General features: G+C 37.0%; 1 protein-coding gene and 1 pseudogene across 2 annotated transcripts in view; one reads left to right on the forward strand and one right to left on the reverse strand.

Annotated features, from left to right (window-relative positions):
* Nucleotides 1-16,170, forward strand: part of CBFA2T2 (CBFA2/RUNX1 partner transcriptional co-repressor 2) — a 134,842-nt gene that overhangs the window by 85,308 nt on the left and 33,364 nt on the right. For both annotated transcript variants that reach the window (XM_090286245.1, XM_090286246.1), the window contains exons 2-3: nt 11,133-11,276; nt 14,602-14,843. In XM_090286245.1, coding sequence (XP_090142371.1) covers nt 11,133-11,276; nt 14,602-14,843 — 386 coding nt within the window. The remainder of the gene's footprint in view (nt 1-11,132; nt 11,277-14,601; nt 14,844-16,170) is intronic.
* On the reverse strand, nt 3,003-3,446 carry LOC150003439 (large ribosomal subunit protein eL29 pseudogene; annotated as a pseudogene).

The following is a 16,170-nucleotide window of genomic DNA, read 5'->3' on the forward strand; positions in this document are numbered from 1 at the left end:
AATGCAAAACAGAATTTTCTTTGGAACAGTATGGACAAATGGCAGAACATAGAAAATAGCGCAAGTTAGGGGCTTGTAAACATGTTATAAATCTTTGACTTTAGAGCAGATCTAAAGAAACCAATTACTAGCTTGAAGAAGAGGATATGAATAAACTACTAAAGTATGAACCAGATAGTTAATGTACAATAGTTACTAGCTATTCTTAATCAACACTGATTATGGAGTAAAAGGAAATAGGAAAAAAATCAGCAGGCAAAATTCATTTTAGTTGTTTTTGAAACATCACATCTTTTCCTTTCTATCTCATAACTGGGAGTTATTCTAGACCAAATTTTTCTTTTCAACTCCAGATTTTTGAATTTATCAACTGGAAACCTCCTCTTAGGTATCTCAGAGGCATCATGAAAGCATTATATGTTCAATATGTACCAAACTCATCATCTCTCCCCTCCAACATACTCCCTCCCTCTAGCTGCCTCTATCTCAGTCAGTAATTCCAGATGTTACTCTGATTTATCTCCCTCATCTAATCAGTCAACAAATCCTATTCTAACTCTGTCCTGTTCTAACTCTAAATATCTTTGAAATCCATCTCCCCTTTTTCCGTTCCTATTGATAATCTTGTCTTGGACCACAATCATCTCTCACTATAACAATCTTGTAAGTCGTTTGTGCCTGCACTGTGATCTCACCATATTCCCCACTGCAGCCAGAGGTCTTTTCTTATGAAATATTTCAAGTTTACAAAATAAGAAAACACAATATAACAAACATTTATATGCCCACTTTAAGCTTGGCAGATTTTAATGTTTTGTCCTATATTTTGCTTCACAGCTTTTAAAGAAGTAAAATATTTGAACTACAATTTGTAACTATGTCTGATTCCATCCCTTTCCTTCCTGAATGTGGTGTTTATTATTTCCTTGCTTTTAAAAATTATTTTACTAAAAACATAAATTTTTATGGTTTTAGACTTTATAAAAGTATTATAATAGCCACATTTTTCTTATAACCTGTTCTTTTTTTTTTTTTTCCTTTTTATAAAATTTATTGGGATGACCCTGGTTGTAACCTATTTTTTTTACCCAGTATCACTACATATTTTGGTATTTATTCATTTGATACATATAACTATAATTCACTTATTTTAATATCTACTATTTCATTTATGAATATGCCACGGTTTAGTTGCCTATTGTCCTGTTGCTAGATACTTAACATGTTTCTCTAAGGTATATATTTTAGTATTTGCTTATCAAGTTACACACCAAAAATGTGTTGGCATATAATAAGAATTACATTGAAATCATACATTAAAATGAAGAGAAAATATTGGTGATAGTGAGTTTTCCCATACATAATCATGATCTTCCAAATTATTTGTCTCCCTTTCTGTGTCTTTCAGTCTACTTACATTATGTTCTTCTATGGTCGATCATATATGTCTTATGTTATGTTTATTCCTAGGTGATTTGTAATTTTTGCTTTATATTCATATCTTTTTGAAATTAATGCATGTTTGCTCATAGAAATGCAATTAAATTTTAAAAGACTGGGCTTTTATCTAGTAACTTTGCTGAATCTGCATGTTAATTCTAATACTTGAGTGATGTGTACAAAAGAATGATTTTATTTCTTCCTTTCCAATCCTTTTTAACTGTCCCGTTTTTCTAACTGACTCTTGAATAAATGCTGAATAGAAGCATTGGTACGGGATATCTTTATCTGTCTAAGTTGAAAGGCAGTGCTTATAATTTTTGACCAATAAGTATGACATTTGGTAGGAATTTTTGGGAGAGACCCTTTATCAAACTAAGGAATTGATCTTCTATTTCTATAATTATTGAGGTGATTTTACAGTGTTTTTTTTTTTAATCTGTTAATATGGTGAATTATACTAGATTTTTCTAATATCTGCTTTCTTGGATGAAGTCAACTTGATTGAGATTTTTAAAAATAAAATACATTGCTGGATTTAGTTTGCTATTTTTTTTTCTCACCTTTATTGTGGTATACTTTTTTTAAAATCTTTTTTTTTATTTATTTTTAAAGAGAGGGAAAGAGGGAGAGAGAAACATTGATTGGTTACCTCTCCAACGCATGCTGACTGGGCACCAAACCTTCAACCCCAGCATGTGCCCTGACCGGGAATCGAACTGGCAGCCTTTTCACTTTGCAAAAGGACTCCCATCCAACTCAGCCACACCAGTCAGAGCGTGGTATACTTTCTATGTAATAAAATTTACCCATTTTATATATACAGTTTGACTTTCAGCTGTTGTATTTAGTTGTGTTAGTGCCATGGTAATCAAGGTACAGAATATTTCTGCCCTGATTGATGTAGCTCAGTGGATTGAGCACTGGATTGCGAACCAAAAGGTCACCAGTTTGATCCCCAGTTATGGCACATGCCTCGGTTGTAGGCCAGGTCCCCAGTCGGGGGCATGTGAGAGGCAAGAGATCTATGTTTCTCTCGCACATCCATGTTTCTCTTTCTCTCTTTCTCCCTCCCTTCCCCTCTCTGTAAAACATCTTTAAAAAAAGATACAGAATATTTCCATCACCATAAAAAAATTTATCATGCCCCCAGTATGCTCCTTGGTAATCAGTTTTTCCCATCCGTCTCAAGCAGCCACTGATCTGCTTTTTGTCACTAATTTTTATCTTGTCTGAATGGTTTTGCTGTGGATCTGGCATCTCTCACTTAGCTTAATGCTTTTGACAGTTAACCATGTTGTTGGGTATATATCAGTGGTGTGTTCCTTCTTGTTGACGTGTTATAATTCTTGTTTTCTTTGATGACTAGTATGTCAAGCATCTTTTTATGTCTTTATCAACCATTTCTATACCTTCTTTTGTGAGTTGCCTTTTTTTTTTTGGACAGATCCTGCCTTAGGTTTATTTGTACAAACAGCACAGGTGGAAACCAGCTCCATGCAGACAGCAGCCCAAGGGTCACACCAGTTCGTTCTTCCTCACATCAGCAGACCTCTGTCTCATCATTTGGGGGGTTCTGGGCACCTGTTGGAGCCTGAACTGCAGCTGCAGCCAGGCTTGGTTTAAGCTTTGGCCTTGGACTTTAGCTGGCAGAGCCTGAGACCCTTGGCAATGTGGGCACGAGCACATTTGCCAAGCTTGGGGTAAGCAATGTAGGCAAGTCGACTAAGCTTGTAGCTCCCACCCTTTGGGATCTTGAGCTTGACCTCCTTGGGCTTGATGAGGGCCTTGATAGCCTTGGCATATGAGCTCATGGCCTCGACATTGTTGCCCTTCATCTTCTTCATGCCCTTCTTGTTGTGCTTCTTGGCAGAGTGCATGTTCCTCAGGAACTTGGGGTCTGCACCCTTAAGAGATTCTTATCTTTGTGATTGGGGATTCTTGATGCTGTTTCTGTGCCATTTTTGGAACTGGTTGTACCTGGTGCGGTTCTTGGACTTGGCCATATCTGCACCAGAGCCTGTGGCTCCCAAAGCACCTGGACAGGAAGAGAAAGAGGCTGGAATTGTCTTAAGTCTTTTTTGCTCATTCTTAAAATTAGGTTGTTTGTTAAGAATTACTTATATATTCTGTGCAGTTCTCTGTCTCAGGTCAGATGGCACTGGTAGGAGAAAGAGAAAAGATGGATGACTAAATTAGTATAATTTATTAATGAAACAAGTGATCTCTCAGTTATACCAGTCATCTTTGAGGTTCTCTTAGGTCTGTCTGATTTTTGGAAGGCCATCAGATAACTAGCTTCCTCTTCGCTACTCCTCAGCCCTGACTTCATGTTGTTAGTATTCTTTTCCTTCCTTCCTTCCTTCCTTCCTTCCTAATTCTCATCCAAGGACTTTTTTCTTTTCCATTGCTTTTTAGAGAGAGGGGAAGGGAGAGAGAAAAACATCAATGGGAGAGAGAAGCATCAATCAGTTACCACCAGGAATCATACACACCTAGACTGGGGATCAAACCCATAACCTAGGTATGTGCCCTGACTGATAATTGAACCCACAACCTTTGGTTACAAGACAACACTCCAACCAACCAAGCCACACCAGCCAGGGCAGTTATTTTGCCTTTAAATATTGTTCTGTTTTGTATGTTATTTTTTTTTGCCAGCCAATGAGTAAAGGTCTCTTTATATCGTCTTAAGAAAATAAAATGTTCTTCAGTGAATCACTTCAGTGGATGCTATAAATTAGATTTTATAGGCATAGACATAAAGTAAGAATTAGACATTTGATTTTTCCAGTTTTTTAATCAGCCATAGCAGAGGTCCTTAGACTATGGCCCACTGCCTATTTTTGTAAATAAAGTTTCATTAGAACATAGCCAAGCCCATTGGCTTATGTATTATTTAGAGTATGCTACAACAGTAGAGTTCTATAGTTGTGAAAGATCATATAATCCACAATGCCAAAAATATTTAGTATCTTGTCCTTTACAGAAGAAGTTTGCCGATCCTTGAGCCAGAGATGTAATAGATAAATTAATTTTCCAAAGGATTTATAAATGTGGAATGGAAAAATTGTTTGTTTTTTAATCCATATTGTTAGTATATAGCAAACCATTAATTTATTTTAATTGAACTCTGTCTTCAAGGTCCCTGGTAAAACATTTTCTGGTGATTTCTTTCCTTGAGTCCTTATGCCTCAGTTTTTGTTGAATGATAAATGATCTGTCATTGTAGACAGTTATTCCTGGCTGTCTCTGCATATGAAGCTTGCCTGTTGTTAGGAAGTTGGATTTGTTTTCAGGTTGTGGTAGAGCAACAAGGATGGGAAACGTGTGCTTTGCCCATAATCAGTTTAGCCATCCGTATAAACTCTTATGTAAGCGCAACAGTGATTTTGATGTTCTTTCCTCTGTCTTTAGCAGATTAGAATTGTCAGTGTTGGAAATGCTTCTCCTCTGATAGTTTAATCCTCCAGAACATTTACCTACCCTTGCCAATGGTTAAATAGGGACTATGGTCAAGGTTTTTTTTCCTGATTTTTCTCTTGGCTCTGATCCCAGCTTTAGGTGCACTATTGAAACTATATCCATAGCCTTCCCAGTAAATTACTTACTGGCCTCTAACAAGTTCCGTGGAGTTCATGGAGAGTAACATTTCTACTTCTTTATTTTCTTAGTACTTTGTACACATTTGAATATAACAGGCTTTCCCATAATTCAGGCTCCTGTTTTCTTTTATCTGTTTCCCCAAATTTGGCAAATAAAGGGCAGTCAGTAGCATAGGATCTAGAGAGCCTCAAAATTCAACTAACAATGATTGGAAACAACCCAGTTATCCATCATTAGGGGATTATATAAATAAATTATGGTACATCTGTTATTTTTTTAAGGTTATGGAATTAAGAATTTTAGGACATATTTTGAAATTATAAAACAATGAAAATAATTGAAAACCAAGGAGCAGTACAATTTATATATGGTACAGATTAGTTGCCAATTGGTATGTTACTATATAACAAACCATGCCAAAACTTAGTGACCTAAAACAATAAGCTTTTTAATTTTTTTATCCTTTCATTTTTTTGCTTATGAGTCAACCAGTTCTTGGTTGTACTCATTCCTATGTCTGCAGTCAGCTAGCTGCAGGTCAGACTCATTAAGTTAGGCTCTCACATGTTCAGGGATCAGCTGGCTTTAGCTGGTACAACTCATCACTGCTCCATGTGGTCTCATCATCCAGCAGACTAGTCTAAATTTGCTTTAATGGCAGCATCAGGGTTCCAAGAGATGCTTAGAACTGGCACTGTCACTTGCATCACATTACATTGGCCAAAGCAAGTCAGAAAGGCATGGCCAGATATAGGGGATAGGGAAATAGACCCCACTTCCTGATGCATTTGCAAAAGGTGTTGCTGTGAAGAGGCCATTATTGGGAGCAATCAGTTTAATGTAATTATGCTACCCTTGTATAAATGGGGTGAGATACAAATTTATATTTGCATTTGCTCATTTGTATAGAGAAAGAATAGAAGGATACACAAGAAGCCAATTAAAATGGTTTCCTATGGGGGTGGGGTATTGATTTTTGAACCATATAAATGTATGCTTATACATATTTAAAAAAATCATCTATCTTTGGCCTTGCCTCCAAAGATAATGTGCTTTAAAACACCCCAATTGTTTTTTATTTATTTATTTATTTTCTTTCTTTTTTCTCATTAGGAGTCTTGATTGTTTTATTTTTTGTTTAATGTGGTTTTCCCTGGTCAACCTGTTTGGAATGGTCAAGATTCATGTACTATGATCTGAAAGATCTATATTCAGCTCATTTTTCTCAGTGATGATAATCAGGAACACTCGACCATATCTTCTTCTACCCAGAACTCAGCATAAACATCTCAGTGGCCAAATGAAATCATTAATTCTAATAGATTCTTAATGTGATTCAAGTAAATTTTTATCTGATTCTCCTCACATAATGGCATTTTTATTCTCAAATTTATACCTCTTTTTATTGTTCCTTTGTCATCATCAAAGTAATTTTTAAAAAACTTTAAAGAAAAAGCAGCCCTGGTTGGTGTGGCTCAGCGGATTGAGCACCGGTCAGCCTGCAAACTGAAAGGTCACCAGTTTGATTCCCAGTCAGGGCACATGCCTGGGTTGCGGGCCAGTCCCCAGTTGGGGCATGCGAGAGGCAACTGATTGAGGTTTCTCTTGCACACTTGATGTTTCCTTCCTTCTTTTTCTCCCTCCCCTCCCCTTTCTCTAAAAATAAATAGATAAAAATCTTTTTAAAATGAAAAAGAAAAAGCAATTTATTATAATGATTTGAAAATGCTCTCATTTGTGGGGAATTTATCATATAGGATTCTTCTCAGGGTACACTTGTCTGGAATGTTATTATGTTCATCATTTCTTTCTCTTAGTGTTACTCTTTTTAAAGAATATTTTTTAAATTTATTTTTAGAGAGGAGGGAGGGAGAAAAAGAGGGAGAGAAACTGATCGGTTGCCTCTCACCTGCCCCACAAGTGGGGACTTGGCCCGCAACCCAGGCATGTGCCCTGACTGGGAATCAAACCAGCTACCTTTTGGTCCGCAGGTTGACACTCAGCCCACTGAGCCACACCAGCCAGGGCAGTTCTACTCTTTAGTTTTATGTTTGATTCTTCAAATTTCTATCTGGGGGAAAAGAGCACTGCTATCACACAGAGAAAGAACTGTTGATTCCTTTGCTCTCTCTTTTCACATTTCTCTGTTTTCATGACATCCTTAGCATATTGCACAGTGGAGAAGTAAAATCATTATTCAGACCTACTTTTCCATGTTCACTCCTCTTCTTTAGCTCCTGTTTTGCTTTATATGGTTAGGTATTGAAACAGTGACTTTGTAAATGTATGTGGACATATGTTCTAAGTTTATTTTTTAATTAATATATATCCAAATATTCAAAATTACCAAAGCACAAACTCACAGACTGACTAAATTATCACTTACTTTGATTCTTAAAAATCAATGTCTTGAATTGAGTTGAACTTTTATGACAAAACTAAAGGGTTTTTTTGACTTTTCTACAACTCAGTACTTTTAAATCTCTTTGATAGTCCAAGCAATAGTATTTACGGGCTCAAGTCACACTTGAGATAAAGGAATTTCTTCTCCTTGAATTTTATCTAAGGTTCTCTGGAATTAAAAAGAGCTCGAGATATGGTTAGTTCTTTCACTAGATACAGCTACAATATAAAACATCAACACCAGTTTCATAAATACTCAGAAATGAATTCACTCTAACCATGATGGCATGAAGGTATGTGATGGCCACCAGGAAGGGTGTTAAAATGCCTACTTTGGAGTATACCCTTTCCCACCATGTTAGCAGCTGCTGAGTTTGTCAAGTTATAAACCACGTGGATGGATCTCTCACCATGAAGTACATTCATGACACCTAGCCCTGAATGATTTTGCAACTGTTAATTTTTCGATCTTTCTATATAACATCTGTGACATTAGGTGGATTAATTGTTGATAGTATACCTGTTTTCTCTGGAAAACAAATGTTAATATTAACTTCAGCATGGTCACATGGCCAGTTAAGTGGTAAAATCAGAACTTGACACTGGTCTTCTTGTTTTCTAGTCATCATCACTGTGTGTTGAGTACCTTCCTTATACCTAGCATTAGTCTAAGCATTATCGCTAACCTTTAAATCTTTCCTTCCAGGTAGGTCTTATTATCTCTCATTTTACATATGTTAAAAATGAGGCCCAGGGCCCTGGCTAGCATTGTCCCCATACACCAAGGTTGTGGGTTCAATCCCCCTGTCAGGGCACATGCAAGACTCAACCAATGAATGTGTAAATAAGTGGAACAACAGATTGATATCTCTCCCTCCCCCTCTCTCTCTCCCTCTCTCTTTCACAGTAACAGATAAGGAAGCCAGTGACTCTCAAACCAGTAGGAGATAATTAACAGATGAATCATGGAAAAGGGGTGAGGGCAGCTCCTCACACATATCTCTGGGATCAAAAGTAGGAAGATTGTCTACACCAAACACAGAGAAATGGGAAGATGTAGCTAGATAACTTTGCAAATAAGTTGAGAATAGACCTATAACTAGATTACCCTTAGTTAATCACACCTTTAGTTAAGTAGTTAATTGCGTTAGATTGTGAACCCAGATTAACCAGTAATGGAGAAATGGGGGAGGAGAGGGGAGGGGGAGCTATTTGCATTTGTATAAAACCAGTTTTCTTTGTCTACTTCGTGTGCGCATGCCCCTGGCTGGCAGACTTGTGAATAAATGCCTCACTTTGCTGCTCAAGTCCTGTGTCCTGGTGTTTTATTGTGAGCGTTTCTCACACCTCCTTCCCCTCCCTCCCCCCTTCTCAAATTAATAAGTAAAATTTAAAAAGAAAATGAGACCCAGAATGATGAAACAATTTGATAAAATTTATGTAGGCCGTTAGTAACAATGAGAATTCATACCAAATCTCTCAGTCTTCGTACTTACGCTTTTTCTACTAGACAGTATTATTGCTTGAAACATAAAGAGTAAAACTAGTATTGCAGGTTTGTGAGTAGTGACCTTAACAAGAGATGTATAGTTTTAATCTGTAAACAGTACTCTTGGGGGCTAAGTTTTTCCCAGTATCTAAATTTTTACTTGGTATATTATTCAGTGTTCTGCAGTTGGACTGCTCTGAGATTTTTATTTTGCCAAGTACTGAATGCTAAAACACGTCTCACTGCTAAGCCGTCCTCGGGCCTTTGGCGCCCTTGCTGTAAAGGCAGGTGGCCTGAAGAAAGGCTCCCTCTAGGTTGTTGTGCGCTATTCACAACACATAACAGTGTGAGACAACTGTCAGTTCCTTCCTTCCCCTCTCCCCCAAGTCTCCAGAAAGCTAGGCCCCAGATGGAAGTGCTGGAAACATGTCAACTGTTCTCTGAAGGGCATTGAGAAAATACTGTCAAGAAGAAAAAGGCAAATGCAACAGCTCATTAGTCCACCAATCACAGTACCATCATCAATTTTACAAAGAAAATGTCCTGGACACAAAGATGGGGAAGGCTGGCAGAGTGTTGCCCACATGGCTCTTGGAGAGCTGCACATTTTTGTCAGGGCATTTGCAATTTAGGGGCAATACTTCTTTGATTGACTCTGTATTCATTATATCTCTTCTCAAAAATGTGGCAAACCTGAAACATTGAAAATAATATTCGGGTATATTTTCCTCATTAGACTGTGCCCATGAATGTGCAGAGATGTCCCTGCTGCCTGGGTCATGAGTACTCTTATATGTATTGTGTTTACAACTGTGATCCCACAGAAAGAAATCTTTGATTAACATGCTCATTTGAACCTTTGTTGTCTCTTTTTTGTGCGTTACATTGAATTCATTGGAGAGTAAGTAGATGGTACTTAAGTGAAAAGCTTGGAATTATTGAGAGGAAAATAGCACAATTTAAAGGTGATTATGGTAGCCCTGGCCCTATTATTAACCTAGTATATAAACAAGTTCCCTTTAATGTGGAAAAATAACTTTGAAGATATTAGAATATTACTCCTCAGTATCAGGTCCTATCCATGTTAGCTCAGAGCTAATTCGAACATCAGTTAGCTTAATCTGTCAACTTTCTCTTTCTGGAATTTGTTGCTATCTAGTGTTACCAAACACTGCTTATGAATTATCCTCGAGGGTTAATTAGCCTGTGCTTAGTTTAGAATCATCACTACTTTTTATCTTTTTGAACAAATGTTATAAGCGACATTTATATGCCTGATGTCAAAGATGTTGAACTCACCTTTTTCTTCCTACTTAGAGCAGTTGATATGTATAAAAATTTAATACTTTATCATTCATAGTAATTTATATACAACTAATTGTATTTGTTTCTGTGCCATGCCGTTGACACCTACTGGTCTAGATAGTCCCCACATTAGCTCCCCACTTCTACTAATTTGATTTATTTATAAAGAGAAGTTCAGAAAGACTGTAGTTGAGATATTCAAGAGTTTATAGCCTTGTTTCTTTCTCAGCCACTATCTTCACTGTTAATGTTCTGATCTCATCAATCCTTGACCTTGCTGCCCTGTTTTAGTTTTCTAGGATTGCTGTAATAAAGTTCCACAAACTGGATGTCTTAAAACAACAATCTTCTCTCACAGTTCAGGGGGCTGTCTTCCAAAATCGAGGCATCGTCAAGGTTGATTCCTTCATGGGGCCTCAGAGGAGGAATCTATTCCATACATCTCTTCCTAGCTTCCAGTGGTTGCTTACGATCCTTAGTATTCCTTGGCTTGTAGATGCATCATTCCAATCTCTGCCTCCATCGTCATACTGCATCCTCTTTGAGTGACTGACTGTCTTCATGTAGTATCTCCTTTGTGTATGTGTCTCTTTAACTCTTCTCATGAGGGTTTCATTCATATTGGATTTAGAGCCCACCAGATAATCCAGGATGATCTCCTCCTCTTAAGATCCTTAACTACATTTTCAAAGACGCTTTTTCCAAACAAGGAAACATTTACAGGTCAAGGGTTTAAGAGGTACATATCTTTCTGGGAGCCACTATTCAGCCTATTAAAATAAGCGTTTTCTTCTCAGTCCTCTAGGAAAATATGTTAGTATTTCAAATTACTGTCACTTCTTATTATTTTATAGAAAACTCTGACCTCCATTTCTTTTATTCTCTACAGTTGCTCCTGAGAAAAGGGTGCCAGCAATGCCTGGATCACCTGTGGAAGTGAAGATACAGTCAAGATCCTCACCTCCCACCATGCCACCCCTCCCACCAATAAATTCTGGAGGACCCAGACCAGTGTCATTTACTCCTACAGCATGTGAGATCTCTTAAATACTTGGGTTTGTGGTTCAGAGTGACATTTGTATCTAAGCAACTGACTGCCATTAAGCCTTCTGCGTATACTATTCACAAGATTTTCCAAATGGTGATCAAAAGATAATATATGTCAGAAACATATATCTGGTTATTCCTTTTATAAATTGCTTTTGGCCTCTGAGAATGGTACTTAGCTAATTTGGGCATTTGCAAACTTAGGGATCCCAATATTTTTTTCATATTATTTGTGTGATAAGTAACTATTTTAATTTCTTTGGCTCTAAAATAATGAATTAAAATTATCATATTTATAGGAATTAAAGTAGATTTCATAAAATTATCAAATTAGTTCTAAAAGTTTTCTAGAACTGTCATGGTAAATCTCTTTACATAAAAAGAGCATAGTTATTGTGTTAGTTATTTTGCTAGGGCTGCCATAACAAAATGCCATAGTTAGAGGATAGAAGTCCAAGATCAAGGTGTCAAGGAGTTTGGTTTTTTTTTTTCCTTCCTGAGCCCTCTTCTTGGCTTGCAAAAGTGACCTTCTTGCTATATCCTCCCATGCCCTTTCCTCTGTGCCCATGCATTCACATTGTCCTCTTCTCTTCTTATAAGGACAATAGTCATGATGGATTAGGGGCCTACCCATATGACCCTCATTTAACCTTTAAAGGTCCTGTCTCCAAAGATAGGCATATTCTGAGGTACTGAGGGGTTAGAACTTCAATATAGGAATTTGTGAGGGACACAATTCAGCTCATAAGAATTATATCAGCCAATAAATCTAAGGCATTCAAATTCACTAGGCATCAAGAAAATATAAACTAAAACCCAGTGCAATATCATATACACACATAAGAATGTTCAAATATCAAGTTTTGGTGAATATGTGTGGAGCAGCCTGAACACTCATAGATTATTTAAGTGATTGTTTGGCAGTATCTACTAAAGCTGAATTTCCACAAACCCTGTAACTCAGCATTTCAATCCCACATACATACTTTAAAAAACAAAAAAACACCTCAATTTAAAATCTAAAATTTAAAGACATGCCATGTGTGCATGCACAAGTCTAGATTTTGAGTTCTGCCTTCCCATGCCCATGCTACCCAGTTCACATTAACCTTTATAGGTATTTTTCCTCGTAAAGTAGAAGAAGATGGCTCTTTATGCAGTGCCCACAGCATGTCAGAGCACTGTAGGAGATACTATATGCACTTTCTTATTTAGACACAATTTCACAAGTTTGCACATTATTTTTGCTCAAACATTTGTTTTCTGTGTTAATTTTTTTAAAGACAAGAAACTCTAAGAAGTACAGCTTTAATAGAAGGTTTAATTTTTATTTTCCCAAACGTTGAAATTGAGTGAGTGGGTAACTGCAGCAGTCTGAGCCAGAGTGAAAGAAGTGCATTTTCATATCCTTTTTCCTAAATTAGGTTTTCTGTCTCAAAGTGATACATCCTTAGATAGAGGTACCATCTTCAAATATGAAAAAGATCTAAAGCCAGGGTATCATTCAGATTTTAAGATACAGATATCTGGGCTAAATATATGTACAAATTTAGCTCTTTCTACCTCCATATTTGACTTCTTGGTAGTGGATATGTTTTATTTCAGAAAATGTAATCATATGCTTTCACTGAAGAGGCCAGGAAAAAGCTTGTCTGGCCATTAGGGTGGCTAAAAGCACAATAATGTGTTATTTTAATGGGCTGCTTCAAAAAAGGGCAGCTCTCTAGTGGCAGTTGACCTTTCTGTGAACACAAAGAAATGGCAGACCACTACAACGGATTTTCTGGATTGCTGAGGTTGAGTGTTGAACTTTCTTTCCAGTAGCTTTAGTGATCTTTTTAAATGGAAGACACAGAAATCACTCTGTTTTTACCTCAGCCTGTTAGTCTTTTAAGCACTGAGAGTCATATTCAGCAGCATTTTTCTGAACACTTTACATTGCTAGCTAATGAACAAAGCTAATATATATATAGTATACATAGTTTACAAAACTTAGCTAATTTTACTATGCCTAAATGTGTAAGAGTGTTCATCAAGAACTGTACATCTATTAAGGCAATGCAAATAAGTATAATTTGGTAAGTAACATAATGAAAGCATGTATAGCAGAGAAGAATTACTAAATCCCCTAGGGTTTACTTTAATGTGGATCGGCAGAGTCTCAAGGAATCCTTAATGCAGGTGTTATCTGTATAGGATGAAGAAGAGTTTACAAATCAGATTTGAATAAAGGTCAGTCAAGAAATAGGAATAGTGCTAGTCAAGCAACTGACTGGCTTGGAAGAAGGGAAGTGGAAGATTTTCCATGATTAACAAGTTGGCACTAGGCAAAATATAAGTAGATGAAACTTGTAAGTTAGGTAAAGATTAAATGATTGGGTTCTTTAAATTTGGCTTAAGTTTAAGTCTTGACTGAAATTTTCTCTTGTTTTTAGACACAGTTTTATCTTCTTAGATTTTCAAGCCTGGTTATGAATAAGTGAAAATCTGTTGACTCTCAGGCAGTAGGTAATTTTATTTTACTGCTCAGTGAAGAAGGAAATTTTTACTGAAGGCTGCCAAGAACTTAGCTCTAGGATTGTGTTCCAAATTAAAACTAGCAAAAAAAGGACTAGAACAATGGGAAAATAGAAAAAATGGAACTTATCACATGTATTATAATTTGTATAGAAATTAAAATGGGAGTGTCCTGTATGGAGTCGAGAAAAATGCTTTATTGAATGACCAAGAATTTGGCAGAGGTAAAACTACTCTGAGGGGCATGAATGTTCTGAATGGTCAAAGAGATATATACCTTACTGCAGGAATAGGTCATTAAACCTATAGCCTGCAAAAAAACATTTTTCATAGGAACACAACTATTTTTTGGGTGTATTGTTCACATGCTACATTCTGACTACCTTAGCTTCCCTGAGACCCTAAGATTGGGAAGATGTGACATAAAAAATGGGCATGAATATCCGTTCATTGGAAATACATATTCTCCCATACTCATCTCATGCAGTACCTGTTGCAGGAAGTCTTAAAACTACCTACACATTCCCATGACACCTGTAGATAGGGTTAGATGTCCCTTCTCTGCTGATTAACACTCTACTCTTCTAAAAGTTTTAACACTTCTGTGTTACTTGGTACAGTCTGTCTTATATAGCAGTCTTGCTGGGCAGAAACAGTGTTTTGATAACTCTTGTAACATGTACTTTATAAAATTGAAGTGAATAAATGAGGGATCATGCAAACAATAAGAATGAATCAAAGATTCTTACATTTTGCACTTAGAAACTGAGTCTTTCTTTTTGGCTTTCTTTTAGTAAGCAATGGCACCAACCATTCTCCTCCAACCCTGAATGGTGCCCCATCACCACCACAGAGATTCAGCAATGGTCCTGCCTCTTCCACATCATCTGCACTAACAAATCAGCAATTGCCAGCCACTTGTGGTGCTCGGCAGCTCAGCAAGTTAAAACGCTTCCTCACCACCCTGCAGCAGTTTGGCAACGACATCTCACCTGAGATTGGGGAGAAAGTGCGGACTCTTGTTCTAGCACTGGTGGTAAGTACAGCATCACTGTCAACGGTTGCCTGAGTATATGGCTCAGAATCGAAGCAGAGAAGCTGTACACGTTTCTTCTCACTTCCACACAGAGAGCAATGTGGCAAAATCTACAGACTAGATTAGTTATTAGTATAACTTGTGTAAAACTGTTGATTTGTGGGTTTCAATTGTATATAAAAGTGTTTGTCAAAGAAACAAATCTGTAATGTTTACCTGATTATTTCCTATGGTGTTGATTTAATTCCATTAAGCAGCTTTAAAAAAAAAAAAAAGGTTTTATTTATTTATTTTTAGAGAGAGTGGAGGGGAAGAAGAAAGAGATGGAGAGAAACGGATCGGTTATCTCTTGCACGCATCCCCACAAGCCAGGCGTGTATCCGGACCAGGAATTGAACTGGCATCCTTTCCCTCTGCGGGATGATGCCCAACTAACTGAGCCACACTGGTCAGGGCCATTAAGCAGCTTGGAATATATCTTAAAACTAAGTTTCATCAGGGCACTAAGGTTCAACCAAATTAATGCCAGACTTTGTTACTTAATATATTCTGTGCCTAATGCATTGTTTCCAAGCCAGAGAGAAAGGAAAAGTAGCAAGTTTAATTTTCAGAAGAAGAATTTGTAAAATTTTAAGTTTCATGATCTAAATAAGTACTATCAAATGGATTATGTTCTTTAACTCCTCGTGCAAGTACAGTTTCTTTAGCGTTTTTAAGGTACACATAATCTTTCTTTCTGTCCTGAGTGTGGTGTATTCGTGGTATAAGGGAGTGATTTTCTGACAGCAGGGTAGAATCTGACTCGAAGTGTATGTAAGGGAGGTTCTGCCAGTTCCCAATGTCTGCAAATAGAATTCTTCAAGATTTACCTCCAGTAAAAGCACCCCATGCTCCTGCGTGTTAGCCTCTATATGTGGTAAAGATGAATCACAGTATTCAATTTTCTTTCATGTTGCAAGTCTCAGAGTGTAATCAAGGACCCCTGGGATTCCCTCAGACTGTTAGAAAGTCCAGGAGGTAAAAATTTTCATAATCATACTAAGATGTTACTTGCCTTTTAACTCTTATTCTCATGTGAGTGTATGATGGAATTTTCTAGAGGCTGCGTGATATAGAGTGTTGCAACAGATTAAATGCAGAGTGTCTTGGAGAACACAGCTGTCTTTTATTAAGTTAGGTATGAAAGAGATTTGCAAAACTAACAATGGTGTCATTCTTCTCACTACTTTTTTGGGGAAAATATAGTTAATTTCTAATGGATTAATAATAATATTTTTCAGGTTTCTCAGTTTTAATTTCTGATGTGGCTGGTGATTGATAGAGGTAA

This window comes from Furipterus horrens, unplaced genomic scaffold (genome assembly GCF_987537825.1).
Source record: "Furipterus horrens unplaced genomic scaffold, mFurHor1.1.pri manual_scaffold_8, whole genome shotgun sequence".
Classification (NCBI taxonomy): domain Eukaryota; kingdom Metazoa; phylum Chordata; class Mammalia; order Chiroptera; family Furipteridae; genus Furipterus; species Furipterus horrens.